The sequence below is a fragment of the Colius striatus genome, chromosome 7 (genome assembly GCF_028858725.1).
Source record: "Colius striatus isolate bColStr4 chromosome 7, bColStr4.1.hap1, whole genome shotgun sequence".
Lineage (NCBI taxonomy): Eukaryota > Metazoa > Chordata > Aves > Coliiformes > Coliidae > Colius > Colius striatus.
In genome coordinates, this window is record NC_084765.1 from 18,915,103 (window position 1) to 18,931,550 (window position 16,448).

The window sequence follows — 16,448 nt, forward strand, 5'->3', positions numbered from 1 at the left end:
AAAGGCACGACCAGGACTGTTCCCAGGGGGACCTTTCAAGTCTGTGTGAGCATCCGGCTGGTGCAGGAGCAGGACATGACCGTGCCCGAGCTGTCTGCCTGGGGGTGGGGGGAAAGTGTGGACCCTTGGTGGAGGTGGCAGGGAGGCAGTATTGTGCCCAGCATTGCCCCTCATCAGGCAGAACAGGGCTTGCGTCAGGAATGGAGAAACTATTTGCAAACTTCAGCATCTCTATCCACATTTTCACACTATTGTGGCCTCGTTTGTGGCTGGATCCTTCAATGGCAACTACTCCCTTGCTCTGGGCTAAACCCTGGCAAGTGGCTACATGATCAAGGCTAAGAAGTTAAAGCAGCCTCTGTCATCATCGAGTTTCGTGGGAGGTTTGCATAGTCACTAAGCTGGGTACGACCGTGTATGGAGTGCAGCTCTGCGAGCCGCTGAAAAGCTGCCCTGGGAGGAAAAAAGCCATCACAACCCAAAACTGCTTTTCTCCCTCTAGCAGGCACCATGTGTACAACAGCAGAGGTTGCGTGGTAACGGCAGCAGGAAGGCGTCAGCTCTGCCCTCTTCACTCCCCGCAGAGCGCCGAGAAGAACGAGGTATGTATCAGCAGCAAAACTGATCTCTTAAACTCCCTAAACTTTCCCCTTCTGTTTCCCAGAGAGGAGCTCGGAGCGATTTTAGAGCCGTGCAGCGCAGCGGCTGCTTTGGAGGGCATGGCTGGTTGTGCTTAGTTGAATTGTTGTTTGAGCCGGGGGATCGGGTGTTTACAGGAAGGAGAAATTGAGGGAGACGCCGAGATTTTGGGGAGGAGGAAGGGAGGCAACTCAGTATGCTGCCTAAAACGCTCTCGGCACTTCAAAACCTTTCTTTGCTTTGTCTTGCGAAAGTCCGAACGAGCTTTTACTGAGGCTAAAAGTACCGGGAAACAATAGGGAGACGGGGAGTAGCTAGAGCCAAGGGAGGAAGAGGGCGATGATGAACGGCTCCCAGCCCGGCGGGCGCTGGCAGCCGGGCTCCACGCGTGGGCAGTCCCTGGGCACGGGGGCACCGCGGCACGGGGGAAGCCGCGGGGGGCGACCGGCACCGCAGCGGCAACACTCCAGCGCGCCCGTCCTCCATTGCTCTCTCGGGCTCGTTTTGAACTGTTTGAGGGAGGCCTTTGTGCCGGCAGCTCGTCTGCTCGTCAACGTGTTGCGCTAATGAGGGAGACGGAGCACGGGAGAAGATGCGTCACGGCTAGGGCTGGTAAAAGGAATGGAGAGCGGGGAAAAAGTCACTCCAAGCTGGGCCACATACGCAGCCATCCAGCAAGCTGCAAGTCGGGGAGACTCCTGAGGAACGAGTATTTCTGTTGTCATTCCCCGTTCTGACTTCTTGGGAAAGTCAGAACAGAGGGCGTCCTCTCTACCCTTGCCAAGACCTCCCATGTTTTGCTTCTCTCCTGGGGGATCTGCATGCATCTCCATCACCACCCGAGTCCCAGCACGTGGCACAGGTTGCCCTCCAAGCCCGGGTGGGACACCTTCCCATCGGATGTTTGATCCTCCATCCCTTGTGAGTCCCTTGTCACAGGGATTTCCCCCTCTCCTTCATGCATATCCCAGAGCTCCTTCTGTAGGGGAAGATCGCAGTGGATAGGAAAGGGGCAAAAGGGGAAGGAAGGAAGGAAGAAGAGAAGGAAAAGAGGGAAGTGGGGGAGAGGATGAAAAAGTAAAAAGAAATGGAAAGAGGAGGGAAGAGGGGAAAAAGAGGAGGACAGAAAGGTGGAAAGGGAACAAAAGAGGGAAGGGGGAAAGAAGGGAGGAGGAGGAAAGTGGGAGAAAAGAGGGAAGTGGGGAGAACATAGGAAAAAGAGGGGGGAAGTAGAAAGGGGAGGAAGGCAAGAAAAAGAAGGAAGAGGGGAGGGGGAGGGAAAACTGGTGAAAAGAGGGGGAAAGAAGGGAGGAAAAGAGGGAGGTGAGGAAAACAGGAAAAGAGAAGGAACAGGGAAGTGTGAAGGGGAAAAGAGGAAAAATAAATGACGAAAAAGAGGGAAGGAAGAGGAAACAGATGAAGAGAGGAGGGGGAAAAGAAAGGAGGAAAAACAGATGGAAAAGGAAAGGAGGAAAAAGGGGAAGGAAAGCTGGGAAAAGTCAGGAGAAAGAAAAAACAGGAAAGGTAAGAAGGTGGAAAGAGAAATGAAAGGGGGAGAAGTGACAGAGAGGGCATTAAAAAGGGGGGAAAGAGGGAAAAAGAAGGGGAAGAGGCGAAAGGGGGAGAGAAAGAAGAAAAGAGGGCGAAAAGGGTAAAAAAGAGGGGGGGGGAATGGGGAAAGAGAGAAAAAGAGAGGAAGAGGGAGGAGCCAGAGCCCACCCCGCCGCGCTCCGCGCGTGCCCGGCGGGCCGGGGCGGGCCGGGGCGGGCCGGGGCGGGCCGGGGCGGGCCGGGGCGGGCCGGGGCGGGCCGGGGCGGGCCGGAGTGGCGGTAGCAGCGTCGGGCCCCGGCTGGGGCGGAGAGGAAGGAAACACTGGTGGGTTCCGGTGTTGAGCGTTACCGAGGGGCAGGACGTGGCGGGGGAAGGAGGAGGGGCCGGGGGCAGCGGCAGCGGGGAGCGGCAGCGATGGCGGGTCAGCCAGCCACGGGAGCGACCGAGACGGGGCTTGCAGACACGGGGCCCCGAAACGGGCTTCTCCCGCAGGGTGTGGGAGGGGAACTGGGGGAGAAGCCCGTTTTTTGTTCTGAGGTAAAATGGAAAACTCACAGTGAGCAAACTCGGGAGGCGTTTGCCAAGTTACATAATTAGGTCCTTTTGCGCCGTTTTCTCACTCTTTTTCCCCGCTGGTTTGGATCGGTGCTGGCCCCTGGCTCTGGACGGGGCCAAGAGTGTCCATGGGCCTGCTCTCTGGCTGCTTGCCCACTGCAGACACGCAGGGTTCTGTCTCTCTTCGTCTGTTCTAGGAGCATCTACGTGGCAGCTCTCTCGTCCGGTGGCCCTTCCCAGTCCGGCCTGGGCTGTGGGGTTTGTGAGGGCTGGTGCCCGGTGGATGTGGAGATGACACAAAGGCTGCTGAGCCACCGTCAGGAGCTCCTGCTGGGTTTTTTTTGCTGTTCACATTCCAATGTGGTAGCTCAGATTATTTTTTTACAAATACCGTGTGCTCTGAGTCATGTTGGAAAGGCCAAGACGCCAAGACTGTGTTTTGTCACTTGAGCGCTGCATTTAGTGCTATCCCCTGAAGACCCAGCCTAGAGCTCAGCCACTGGACTTGGCATACTTTTGCCTGTGTTTATCTGGAGCTGCCCTGAGAGGTGCTGTGTTACATCAGTTCAAAAATACAGTTTGACTACAGAGTAGAAAAAAATCCTGCTTATCAGCTGCTTCTCCCATTGCAAGTGATGGGACAAGGCCTCAAGTTACACCCGGGGAGATTTAGACTGGAGATTGGGAACAGTCTCTTCCCCAAACACTGCACAGGCTGCCCAGGGTGGTGATGGAGTCCTCATCCCTGGAGGGATTCCAAAGCCATATAGCTGTGGGGATCAGAGACATGGGTTAGTGGTGCCAGTGGCGGTGGTGGAATGGTTGGACTCAATGAGTTTCAAGGTCTTTCCAATGTAAACCATTCTGTGATTCTCTGTACTTGGACTTGCCTAACCAAAGTAGCCTTTCAAAACCTGTGTGTCAAATCATGGAGGAACACTCCTCCTGTCAGCCTGCTTTCAACTGCTCACATGCAGATGTGTGGCCAGAGGAACTTTAATCTGAGCCCAGGCAGTTCTCACCTTCCTCATTCACCCTCATTCTCTCAAAAATACTCTAATTTTAAGCGTAGCTCAAGCTCCCATGCTCAGTCAAGTGTGTAATGCTCAGTGGCTGTGTGGGTCAGTAGCGTAATGGTGGCTTGAAAAAGCTCACTCTGGTTAAGCTCCTGTGGAGAGGGGACTGTTACATTGTCAGGCTGACATAACAAGTGTTGCCATATCTCCAGGATCTTTTTCCACTCAGAGGGCCTTACCGAGTCCCAGACAAAGCCATTCAACGCTACAGGCTCATACTGGTTCTCGCACCAGGCTGGTGTTGCAAAAACAGCTCTTCGCAGAGTGTAACTCATGGCTGAGAGTGGGGTGAGGTTGAAGAACATTGATGCTTATTAGTCAATGAGAAAAAGTTTGATTTTCAATTAATTTCTTTATATTTTCAGGTATTACCTCAACTGTCAAGATGGAGCTTGACATCCAGTGTGAAGAGATGAGCCCATCTAGATGGGTGGAGCTTCTTTCCACCATGAAATCCTGCAAAAGCATCAGGTAGTCATTAGTCACGTGTCATCTCTTTTAAGTACCAGCTGTTATATTTCTCCCCTGTGTTTTTCAGCTGTAGAACTGTTGACTCGTGGCTTAGAAATTGCACAGTAACAGGAATGATTCTACTTTTTTTATCCAGAAAGTTAATTTAAAGGGAGGAAAAACATCCCACCCTCTTGTGAAGTTTTTGTGCAGTTACAGATAAGCATCCCTTGGTATGAAGTAATGCTGCCCTTGTTCTACAACATGCTGTGGAACTTGGCTAGGTAAGGTGGTTATCTAAACATTTGACCACCGTTTTGGTAATTCTGTCTTTCTCCCTCAAGAGAGGGAAGATATCTCTCTCTGCTCTTTAGGTTGCAGACTCTCTGGGCTGCAGGTCAGACGCTGCCCAGAGGAGTAACTGTTACTTTAATAGCCATGCCCAAGCCACATGCCATCAGCTTTTAATTCTTCACTTGGCCTTTAAAGGTACCTGCCTTGTGTGTTGAGCAAACCACTGTGAGGGAACCGTCTCCTGGAGTGTAGGACAGGGCTCAGAAGAATTGCTCCTGCACTCTTCTCCCTGTGCTGTCTGGGAGTTCACACTCCATGGGTTAGCATCATCTTGCTTGGGCTGGAGAGGATGGGCTGCATTGAGCCAGCAATGGCTTGGAGGATGTCAGGCAGTTTGAAGGTGACTCTGCATTTGCTTTGCAAAGGAGCTTTTTGCAGGTAAGCTTCATGGACCTGACCTTGACTTCCAAGATCTGCCTTGTGTGGCAGAAGGCAGTGGGATGGATGTGTCTTGGACAGAGTCCGGGCTGCCTAAGGCATAGTGGGTGAGACTGGCTGTGACAGGGTTTGTTAATCAGTGTTGAACAGAATCCTGTTGGGAGCTGAACCTTCCTCCCAGAGGGAGGGAAGAGGAAGCCTACTACAGCCTCTGTTTTCATAGTACTGTCTAAAGAGAAGCAACCAGATAGCTTTGGGCAGTCCTAACTGGGGCTATGCCTGGGACTATAGGGTTCTTCTTTACACCTTCCTTTTGCCCCACATCTTTTCTGCCTCCCTGTACCTCTCTGTGCCTGCCCAGGGCTCCAGTTCCTCTATCCAATTCAACTCCTCTGCAATCAATTTAACAACAATTAGAAAATTGCTGGTGCCTGGTGGGAGAAGCCACAGCCACGCTGTGAACTCGCAGGTTGTGTCCTGAGAGTGGGCGCAGCACGGCACAAGGCATGTGCCTGAGGCCAGGCCGGGCCAGTGGTGGGCTGGCAGCACCCACCACCTGGGCACGGTGCACAGCCAGCCTGGCACCCTGTGGGCTGGCATCTGGCCAGACCTGGCTTCAGAAACCAGGTAGCTTGTTGCTATCACTGTTTTAAACAAAGGTGCCTCCTCCAGCTGAAGTCCTGCCGAAGAAGCATTTCTTGAGCCATGTGTCCTGTTGTGCAGAGCAGGGAGGAGGTCTGTGGTTTGGGGACCTGCTGTACTGCAGCCCTGCAAGAGAGAGCATGTCTTGGTTTGAGCCCAACAGGTCACACACATACTTAGAGCTGTCCTTGGCACTGCAGTTTTCACAGGGAATGCTCTGGCCAGGGAGAACAGAGCAACCCGGAGGACAAAAGTGCTCCTTCTCTCCTTCTCTTTCAGGCTGGATGACTGCAACCTCTCCAGCAGTAACTGTAAGGATCTCTCCTCCATCATCAATACGAATCCATCCCTCACAGAGCTGAAGCTGAACAACAATGAACTTGGTGATGCAGGCATTGAATACCTGTGTAAAGGGTTGCTGATGCCAAGCTGTAGCCTGCAGAAGTTATGGTAAAGTCCTCTTGATTGTCTTGCTCTGACATTGTCTGCTTGTCTGCTGCCTGTGAATACATGGGCCAAACTAGCATGTGATGGTAGGATGAGCCATGTCGATGCATCTCAGCAGTTACCTAGATCGGATGGTTGGAAAACCCCTGAAGTTTTTATCTCCGTGGTATATGTATTGAAAGACTCCACAACATCAGTCTGTCTTCCTTTGTCTTGTAGCATCAGGGGAAGGACAAGTAGGATTTTCCCAGCCAAGTGAAGACTTTTTGCAGACTTTCCTTAGAAGAGGTAGCGAATCTTCCCCTGACCTAGGCAGCTGGATTATCTGTTTAGGCTGGTTTAAACAAAAGGATGACCACAGAGGGCCCCACTCTGCCATTAGCACATACCTGACATTCACAAACAGAAGGGTGTTATCCTGAGCCCTGGCACAGTGATCCTGCTGATGTTTGTCTTACTATTAGGCTGTCCTGTGAGAAGCAGGGGACTGGACTTGATGATCCTTATGAGTCCTTTCCAGTTTGAGATCTTCTCTGATGCTTATACTCATACAGTCATTTTGGTTGGAAAAGACCTTTAAGATCATTCAGTTCATCCACTAACCTCACCTTGTCAAGCCCACCACTAAACCATGTCCCTCAACAACTCATCTACAAGGCTTTGGAATCCTTCCTGGGATGGGACTCCACCAGCTCCCTGGGCAGCCTGGGCCAGTGTCTCTCCCATTTTAGGGATCCAAGTAAGGTGGCCTTAGGACAAGAAAGGGTGACCAAACTCAAATCAAACTTAGTGCCACCATGCACAACACGTCAGAAAGTCTTGTCCAATGATTTTAACACCCTGTAGCAATACCAGCACGGTTCCTACACTGCTCCTCCCAGCCCAAGTGCTGAGGGGTCAGCTTCACAGATACTTCTTGTAATATGCCATTCAACTTCTAAATGATAGCCAGGGACTTAAGCCAAGTTGGATGAGATTGTTACTTTTAGCTACTCTGCATCACATTCCCAGAGGGGACAAGAAATCACAAGGTGTCATTGCTTTATCTCTGAGATAAGCCCCATAGTGATTAAAACAGTATATAAAGCAATTGTGGTGATATCTAGTATGGGGTGGGTCCTCCCTCTGCTAGAAGTGCTGTGTGAACCATTACATGTGGGAGCTATTGTTTGTGCCACAGGTATAATACTAGTTGATAAAATATTTTGGCACATGTGTGACATAGCAGTACTGACCCAACATGCTGCTTTCTAGAGGGTTAGATGCTGTCAGTGCCAGGACGTCCTTTCCAAGCTCAAACCTCTGCAGAAGCCCCTCTCTGAGAAGAGCCTCTGTCATTCCAGGGATGCAATTCTCTCACCCCATTGCCTCTCTCCCTCAGGCTGCAGAACTGCAACCTGACGAGTGCCAGCTGTGAGACTCTGCGCTCAGTCCTCAGCGCGCAGCCTTCCCTGACAGAGCTGCACGTGGGTGATAACAAACTGGGAACTGCTGGAGTCAAGGTGCTGTGTCAAGGGATCATGAACCCCAACTGTAAACTACAGAAGCTGCAGTAAGTAGTTGCTGGGCTTTTTTGGTCATCAGAGAAGTCATGCCTTCCCTTGAGACAAGCAAGAGTTCTGTTGCCAGATGTGGATTTCTTCCTGTTTTATCTGAAATTGTGTCATGCTTTTTCATGCTGGGACATCTCCTGAGTTTGTAAGAACTGAGTGTCTGTTCCCAAAGGATTTGGTTAGGCCTCCAGGCAGTGTTGGCTGTTAATGGAGGACCTCTCAGATGCCCAGGGAAGGTGTGATTCTGCTGCCCTTGGCCCTTGTTTTACATCTGAATGGGAGCCAGGTCTTTCAGCAGCCCAGCTGCTCCCAGGAAGGCTGTATGCTCTGTGGCAATGCAAAACTCAGTCCTCTGTTCCAAGGTGGTATGTGAATTCGTTTAACAGAGGACTAGTGTAAAAAATGAGGTGAGTAATTAGTCTTTTTGAGGTCCCTTGGGATCTAGTTTAAGATTTAGCACTTCCTGAAATGAGCAGGGAGATGCTCTTAAAAACTGTTATGGTTGTCTCTATTTTCATGTGTTGCCTGTTCTCAGCTCATGTTGACACACTTCCTGTGCTGGCTCACACACACTTTGCCCAGCTGATGTCCCATGGGCAGCATAATGTGGTGAAGAGGGCAGGTTTCCTCCTGGACTTCTTTTCTTCTTGCAGGCTGGAGTATTGTGAACTCACAGCCGACATTGTAGGAGCTCTCAACGCCGCTCTGCAGTGCAAGCCCACCCTGAAAGAGCTCAGCCTGAGTAACAACACGCTGGGAGATATGGCTGTAAAGCAGCTGTGCCGGGGACTGGTGGAAGCAAGCTGCAACCTAGAGCTACTACAGTAAGGAAAAGCTGGTCATCTCTAACTGCAACTAACTCATACCTGCTGCTAGCCATACCATCCAGGGGACAGGAGAAAATATTGTAGGGAATGCTTGAAATTCAGGCCAATTTATTGACTGGCTCAGATTTCTGTAACTGGAAACTGCAAGCGAATGTCTGAGGCTTTCAATTTGGGAGTTTTTGAGCTTTCTTTTAACATGTGATTCTGAGCTCACTCTTATGGCTGTTTTTACAGTGTAAACATGTACCTCAGGTTCAACCTGCAATTACAAGGGTGACAACTTGCCAGTGTCTCAGAGCAGAGGAGCTCAGTGACTTCAGCTCTCAGCCTTCAATTACTAGCCTGCTGAGTATATTTATTCAGATCACCTTGGTGTTTTGAAATACAAATGCTGGATTTGGCCTCGTATCTGGTGTAAAAGCCCCTGAAGAGATTTAAAGGAGAAGCATAATTCACTAGTACAGGCTGGGGGTGACCTGCTGGAGCGCAGCAAGTTAAATGTGAGCCAGCAATGTGCTCTCATAGGCAAGGCAACCAATGGCATCCTAGGATGCATCAAGAAGAGTGTTGCCAGGAGTTTGAGGGATGTTATCCTCCTTCTCTACTCTGCCTTGCTGAGGCCACATCTGGAGTACAGTTCTGGGCTCCCCAGCTCTAGAGGGACAGGAAACTGCTGGAGAGAGTCCAGATGATCAGGGGACTGGAACGTCTTTCTTACGAGGAAAAACTGTGAAACCTGGAGCTGTTCAGCCTGGGGAAGACTGAGGGGCGACCTTATCAATGCTGATAAATGCTTAAAGGATGGGTGTTGAGAGGATGGGGCCAGTCTTTTTTCTGTAGTGCACAGTGACATGACAAGGGGTAAGAGGCACAAACTGGAACACGTAAAGTTCCACTGGAACATGAGGAGAAAGTTCTTTGCTGTTCAGGTGAGGGAGCCCTGGCACAGGCTGCCCAGGGAGGGTGTGGAGTCTCCTTCTTTGGAGGTTTCCAAACCCACCTGGACTCGTTCCTGTGCACCCTGATCAAGGTGAACCTGCTTTAGCAGGGGGTTGGACGGGATTAACTCTAGAGATCTCTTCCAACTCTCACCATTCTGGGATCCTGTGGTTTTATCTTGCCCCAGTGCTTCAGCAAGACTCAGCTGAGAGGTACTGACTGTATGAATCAGCCAAAAGTTCCTCTTAAAAAGGACAGTCAATATAACAGAGGAGTTTGGCAAGAGCAATCTTTGCGTGAGCAGGTGTGAGTTCTAGTTCTAGGTGCCCTGCAGCCTTATGGAGTCAGGAGCTACATGCTGCTCACCCAGAGCCTGACCTGGGGTTCTGCCTCATCTCAGCCTTGCAGGGTGCAGTGCTGAGCACTGCTCAGCTGCACTGCTTTGCAGCCAGGAACGAGCCCCTAGACCCTCTCAGGCTGAGCTGGGGGCGTTGGGGTGTATCTCACTCAGCAATACCTCCAACTGTGCTTTTTTTTCTGCAGCCTGGAGAACTGTGGCATCACCAGTGATAGCTGTCAGGAGATCAGTGCTGTTCTCAGTAACAAGCCCTCCCTGGTAGATCTCTCCGTGGGGGACAACAAGATCGGGGACTCTGGTCTGGCTCTGCTGTGCCAAGGACTGATGCACCCTAACTGCAAAATCCAGAAGCTATGGTAAGGGTAGGCCCGGGTGGCTTAAACCTCTCTTGCAGCCTCTGGGCTGTCTGCAGTTTGCTGCTGGTTTACTCCTAACCAGAAGTCTGTCAGTTACACCCTCTAGCGAAGTAGGAGTGTCTCTGCTACAAACCAGTTACTTCTTCAAACTGGGCAGAGGACATGGTGAGTAAGCAGGACCCACTGAAATCACTTGGGTCACATTCCAGGGGAGAGTGAATGGAAATTTGTGATGACATGGTCTTGGCTTCCTGTTACCTGTCTACTAGAATTGCATGTTCCTATTTCTGTTTTGTGTTGCAAACAAGCTTTAGGTTCAATGGATGGAAAGTGAGGAGAGAGCTGTCTGGTATGATGCATAAACGGGTTTTGTAAAGCATAGAAGAAAATGAGATAGTGTAACCAGAAAATCAGAATACTAAAATAGGACTCTGGTTTCTCATTGAAGTCATTTAGATAGTCCTGTGAGGAGCAGAGAGATGGACTTGATCATCCTTATAGGTCCCTTCCAAATGGAGGTATTCTGTGATTCTTGGGAAAAATAATATATTCTTCTTCCCTGCAGGTTATGGGACTGTGATCTCACAAGTGCTAGCTGTAAAGATGTCTCCAGGCTCATCAGTACAAAAGAGACCCTCACAGAGATCAGTCTGATAGACAATAACCTGAGAGACTCGGGGATGGAAATGCTGTGCCAGGCACTGAAGGATCCTAAATCCAGACTCCAGGAGCTATGGTGAGCTGCTGTCAAGTTTCACATACCCACTGCCTTCTTTGGGAACTTCACTGAAGAAAGATGTAGGTGAAGTAATGGCCGCCAGTTAGATCCTCTGTTGTGATGACTCCATCAGCAGCTTGTGCCAGTTGTTACATAAAGGATTTAGAAATGCAGAGCTAAAGGGATTTTTATTTCTAAACTTGTGAACACTTTGAAGTCTACTTTAAAGCCTCATAGTTGGTCCTGTTGTAAGCAACAGGAGCCCAAACATCACTTGTAGAGCTTCTGTCTAAAATCACGCAACAGATGTCAGCTAAGAGACTTTCAAAGTTTGAGAGGCCTCCTGTAATATCAAAATGAGTGCTGTGATCAGCTATCTCAAGTTCTGTGCTAGATCCAAGCTCTGTCATTGATGAGCCAAAAGAAGGCTCTAATGACACAAAGCATTCTCAGCATCCTCTCTGCTGGCAGCGTTCCCTTTTAGGCTGGGATGGTCTGGTGTCACGTGGCTGGGAGAGGAAAATCACTGTTTCACGTAGAACTTGAACAAGCAGCCCTTGAACTTTCCTACACTGGAGGTTCAGGTCCTTCCCCGCGCTGGGGTCCTTCCCTGCCCTGTGCCCTGGGAGATGCTGAGGTATGTTGGGGGTGCGTGGTGGAGCTGAGTGATGTGAGGCAGCACACTTCACCTCTGATCGTCCCTGTGCTTTATGGGAAGAATCCTTTCCTGGTGCACACTCTGAGACAGATGTCAGAAGTAAAGAATGGGAGGGGTGCTTGAGAGGGATACAGTGATTGTGAGAAGGCTTTGGTTCCTCTTCCCACTGTCTGGGCTTCTGTGAAGCAAATGGGAAGATGTGCCTGATGCTCTCTAAATCCTCCTAACCAGATCTCATGTCACTTTTGCCTTGCAGGATTAGGGAGTGCGGGCTCACTACTGCTTGCTGCAAGGCCATCAGCTCTGCTCTCAGTGTAAACAAGCACTTGAAAGTACTGCACATGGGTGAGAACAAGCTGGGAGATGCGGGTGTTGAACTCCTGTGTGAAGGGCTCCTGCACCCCAACTGTAACATCCAGTCCCTGTGGTAAGGTGCACCCTCATAGAATCATTTCAGTTGGAAAAGATCTTTAAGATCATCATGTCCAACCACTAACCTCACCACTGCCAAGCTCACAACTAATCCATGTCCCTCAGCATCTCAGCTACACAGCTTTTCAGTATCCCTAGGGGTGGTGACTCTACCTCCCTGGACAGCCTGTGCCGGTGTCTAACAAGGTTCTTCCTCATCTCCAGTCTAAACCTCCCGTGGGGCAGCTTTGAGGCCATTTCCTCTTGTCTTATCACTCGATACTTGGGAGACCAAACCCCACCTCACTGCAACCTCCTGTCAGCTACCTGTAGAGAACGATCATGTCTTACCTCAGCTGCCCCTTCTCCAGAGTCTTCTCCCTCAGCCACTCCTCATAGGACATGCTCCAGACCCTTTACCAGCTTCTCAGAAGTTATCTTCTCTCTTGCTGTATTACCTTTCTAAGAACAGCGTGCAGAGAGGGGAAGATAGCAATGAATGTGAGCATGGTACTTTATTTGCTTACATGAAACAGTTCACCCCACAGACTGATGTTTAACTAGTCTCTTAGCAAGTAAATGGAAGCCACAAGTGCTTCCATATGTCCTGTCACTCATGGACTGTCACCCACAACACAGTGCATTTGTAGCTGTCCATGGATTCAGAGCTGGAAATTCCCAGTGCAGTGTACCTTCAGGATCTGAAGTGGGGAGGCTGGAGGGATCTGACTTTGTCCTGCAAACTGCTCACTGTAGAGCTTCCTGTGCCCTTCTCTGAACTCTCCCATAGGGCAGCTCTCAGGTGGAACACTGAGCTGGAGGAACTGCTGGTCCCGGTCTGGCACATTGTCTCACAGCCTGCCTACATGCACCAGTTGTCTCCAGTTTTCTGTAGTGTCTCGGAGTGCCAGCACAAGCCTGGTCTAGCCTCAGTACAGGAAGCAGGAGGCCAGCTGGAGCATCACCTCCAGCCCTGTGATGGGACTTGCATTCCCTAGCTGCCTGTTCCCCTCCCAAGTGGGCCATGTGCCCTGAACTGGTGTGGCTGTGGTTGTGATGCTTGGGGCACTGTGCTTGTCTCCTCCACGCCATTTCATAGAAGCTGGAGCTCTGCTCCGATGGCTAACACTCACAGTGAGTGAGTCGAGCAGATGAGTCATGGGAGACAGCAGTAAGACCTGAAGTCCCTGCCAGGAAAGATAGGTTTGCTGACCAGTTACAGCTACTTGGCTGTTAGCTGAGAGGCCTTAGTTGCCCTTTGCAGAGAGGTGGCTGCAAGTCTCAAGTAATAATCTTTAGAGATGATTTATGACCAGTTTAAATGAGAGCGTGATGTTGAAGTTGGGAATATCTTCTCAGAGTGCCTTTCCCCTTGTAGCCACACCCCATTAAGCTTTAGGGAGGACTTTTAGGTGCTGATCAATCACCAGGAGGACGCTGTCTCTCTGGGAGGACCGTGGGCCAGCCCCTGCCATTGTCACAGAGATGCCAACCTCACAGGGCTCTCGGGTCCCTGCTGGGGTCATCCATGCCTGCTGCCTGCCTGTGGGCCATGGTGTGACCTCTGGAGCCATTGGTGCTTGCACCGGCCTCTCCCTCCTGTCCCTACAGGCTGGGGAACTGCGATCTCACAGCAGCCTGCTGCTCAACCCTTGCCACCCTTGTGGCCACCAAGCAGTGCCTTACCGAGCTGGACCTGAGCTACAACTCCCTGGAAGATGAAGGTATCAGGAAGATCTGTGAAGCATTGAGGAATCCCAACTGCAACATGCAGCAGTTAATGTGAGAGATGTTTGTGCTTCTGTTTGTGTTCCCTCTGGCAAGTGGGTAGCTCCAGTGGGCTGGGGAGCTGTGGGGAGGGGGCTCTAAGCTCTCTGGGAGTCGCCTTGAGGGCAGCTGGTGACTTTAGCAGGGTGAGGTACCATCTGCATGTTGGAAAACTCTCCTTGTCACTTTCAAGTGACATGAGCATGGTGCCTTGATCTACTTTGGCCCACAGGGCCCCAGAACAAGGAGGTGGTACTGCCCTATGTTGTAAAGCACATTTCTGGCTGTTGGGTGAGACCCTCGAACCCAGACAGGGCTCTTGTTAGATATCTACCCATAACAGCCATTTGTGCATCATTCTCTTTCCTTAATGGGAGGATGCTCACTAAACCATCTTGCCTTTTTGTTTGGATGTAGTTTGTATGACATTTTCTGGAGTTCTGAGGTGGATGATGAACTGAGAGCCCTGGAAGAGTCCAAGCCTGAAATGAAGATCATTTCATGAGGGGTGGCTGCCTGCAGAGCAACGTCAAAGCAACATCCTCTTCTTAATCTGAACTTTTTCATATGTAAAGCTAATTAATTTAATAGAGAGTTTGCTTGTACCAAAAATGTTTGTGGATTCCCTGAGCAGGTGTCTGGGGAGCTGGTCCATCTGTGTGTCTCCGGATGTCCAAATGCCGAGGCCCATGAAGGTGTTGTACATTTTCACTGCAGCATTACGATCCGTGAAGTAAACTATTACTGGGCATCTTCTAGATTTGGGTCTCGACCTTTTAGGAGCTCTGTAATACTATAATCTCTTCTAATGCATTAGTGAGGCTTTCAAGAGAGCTCCTCTCCAAAGGCAGGAGGAGAACTGCCTGCTGTATTACCAGGTGGTGATTTTGCCAGTTCTCTGGGGAAGGCTCTTCAAAAAAATCTGATGTTTTTTAGTCTTAAGGTGAAGCTCTCCCCTGCCTTTCCCTAGAAGAGGGCTTGGAAAAGTAGTGATGGCCAAGGCACTAGAGAAGGAAGAAATGAGCAGCTCATCAGCTGCCTAACTTCAAAACTGGTGTCCCTTGAAAAGTGATTTTGCTACGATCAGAAGAGGCTGTGTGCATTTCTCCTAGTACAGGAAAAGATGAAATGGTTTGATATGTTTGCTCTGGCAAGAGTGGTTCTACAGGAACTTTATTAAAATCTATTTGCAAGTAATTAAATGCTTCATCTTTCTACTTATAAAAAGAAAAGTAAGATGTATCTGTGTACTTCTCTTTAAGACCAATCAATTCCTTCTGAACTACAATACATAAAATACTACCGTGTTTTACAGGTTTGCATTTGGTGAGTTCCTAGCTGAAGCATGTGAGGAGATCTTAGTCCAGTCATTAGGTGGACAGCAAGCCTAGAAGACATTCCCCTGGTTTCAGGGGACACTGACTGGGTTTTCTTGCCCAGTCAGGTTTCATAAACCTTGTTCCAAGGGAAAATGCAGCTGTGGCACACCTAAAATATTGAAGAACAAAGATAGCTTTAAAAATGTAGGAGACAAATCTGGCACTTCCCTGGGCTGGGCTTCCAGGAGGAATGCTGAAAAATCCTGTTCTCAATGTGTCTCTTCCTGGAGCAGTCCCTTGGTGGTTTTGTTTGCTTGTAAATCCCAGCACCCAAGGTAAAGGCATCCACCTGGCTTTGGCTTGTGACACTCACATATTGAGCTCCAGAGGCTGTAACTGGCTTTTCTTTGACTTAAGAAAAGCTTTGACCTAAGCATAGTTTCTACAGTAGCCTCACAAATCTCAGATGGTGCCCAAGAGGTACTTCACCTTCGTCTTCAGGCAGGTGTGAGGGACAGGATTTGTGTTTTTCCTCAATGCACATCTCTCTTGAGGCTGCCCCAAATGCTAAAAAACCCACTCCTTTTTGCTTCAAGAACTATTTGGTCTTCTCCGTGGAAGGTGACAGAAGTTCTTAAGAGACCCCATCCTGAGAGGCTTTTAAAAGGACTTTTCACATTCATGGCCTCTGCTGGACTTGGCATGTGTGGGCTCATTTCAAGCTGGGGGAGAAGATAAGGCTGAAGAGGGGCAAAAGCCACAAAACCCAGGCATTGGGCTTCATGTAAAGGTAGCACTCTCTATTGAGCAAATACTAAAAGTGGATTTCTGAGAGTACCTGGGGTGGTGGATAGAAGAGGATGAAAGAGAAGTGGAGGGGCTCCTGAGCTGCTCCAAAAGTAGATCATGGGCAAGCAGGTTGAAGGTGACATTTTACAGGCAAATCCTCGGCCCCATCTAGTTATCAGGATGGGCCAAGGCCTGCGCCAGCCTAGGCGGAGGTGGCCTTGGGCAGCACCCATGCATCAGCAGGATGCTCATCCCATCTCCCATGCTGGCTGCCCGGGGGCTAGCACGCTGCCCTGGCCTGCCTTGAATCCCAGAGGGGGTTTGCATTCCCTGCGAGAACACAAGCAGGGTTTGGAAAGGTCTCTGCAGCATGTACCACTTGTCTGGTTACAGCTCCAGCAAGAAAAACCACCAGAGTCCTATTTTGCCATCTTGATGAGCTTGGATCATCTCTGGCCAGGTCAGGCCAGCCTGGCAGAGCTTGGTAGGTCACTTGGGATGGGGAGGAACTGGGAGAGCTTGGCAATGTGAGGTTAGTGGTCGGACTCGATGATCTTAAAGGTGTTTTCCAGCTGAAACAATTCTATGGACCTCTGCATTCAGACCACATGCTGTGCTTTAGGATAACATTGTCTGGTGCTTGGCTCTAAAAACCAGACAT

General features: G+C 50.1%; 1 protein-coding gene across 2 annotated transcripts; it reads left to right on the forward strand.

Annotated features, from left to right (window-relative positions):
* The first annotated feature begins 540 nt into the window (after nucleotides 1-540).
* RNH1 (ribonuclease/angiogenin inhibitor 1) lies at nucleotides 541-14,911 on the forward strand. 2 transcript variants are annotated; one of them, XM_062000194.1, is made up of 10 exons: nucleotides 541-602; nucleotides 4,187-4,292; nucleotides 5,925-6,095; nucleotides 7,474-7,644; nucleotides 8,299-8,469; nucleotides 9,955-10,125; nucleotides 10,691-10,861; nucleotides 11,758-11,928; nucleotides 13,524-13,694; nucleotides 14,097-14,911. In XM_062000194.1, exons 2-10 carry the CDS (start codon nucleotides 4,207-4,209, stop codon nucleotides 14,182-14,184), a joined length of 1,371 nt encoding a protein of 456 aa, XP_061856178.1. In that variant the 5' UTR covers nucleotides 541-602; nucleotides 4,187-4,206; the 3' UTR covers nucleotides 14,185-14,911. The 2 variants fall into 2 exon arrangements, with proteins under 2 accessions (XP_061856178.1, XP_061856179.1); XM_062000195.1 differs by lacking the exon at nucleotides 541-602 and adding an exon at nucleotides 2,453-2,514.
* The last annotated feature ends 1,537 nt before the right edge of the window (nucleotides 14,912-16,448 follow it).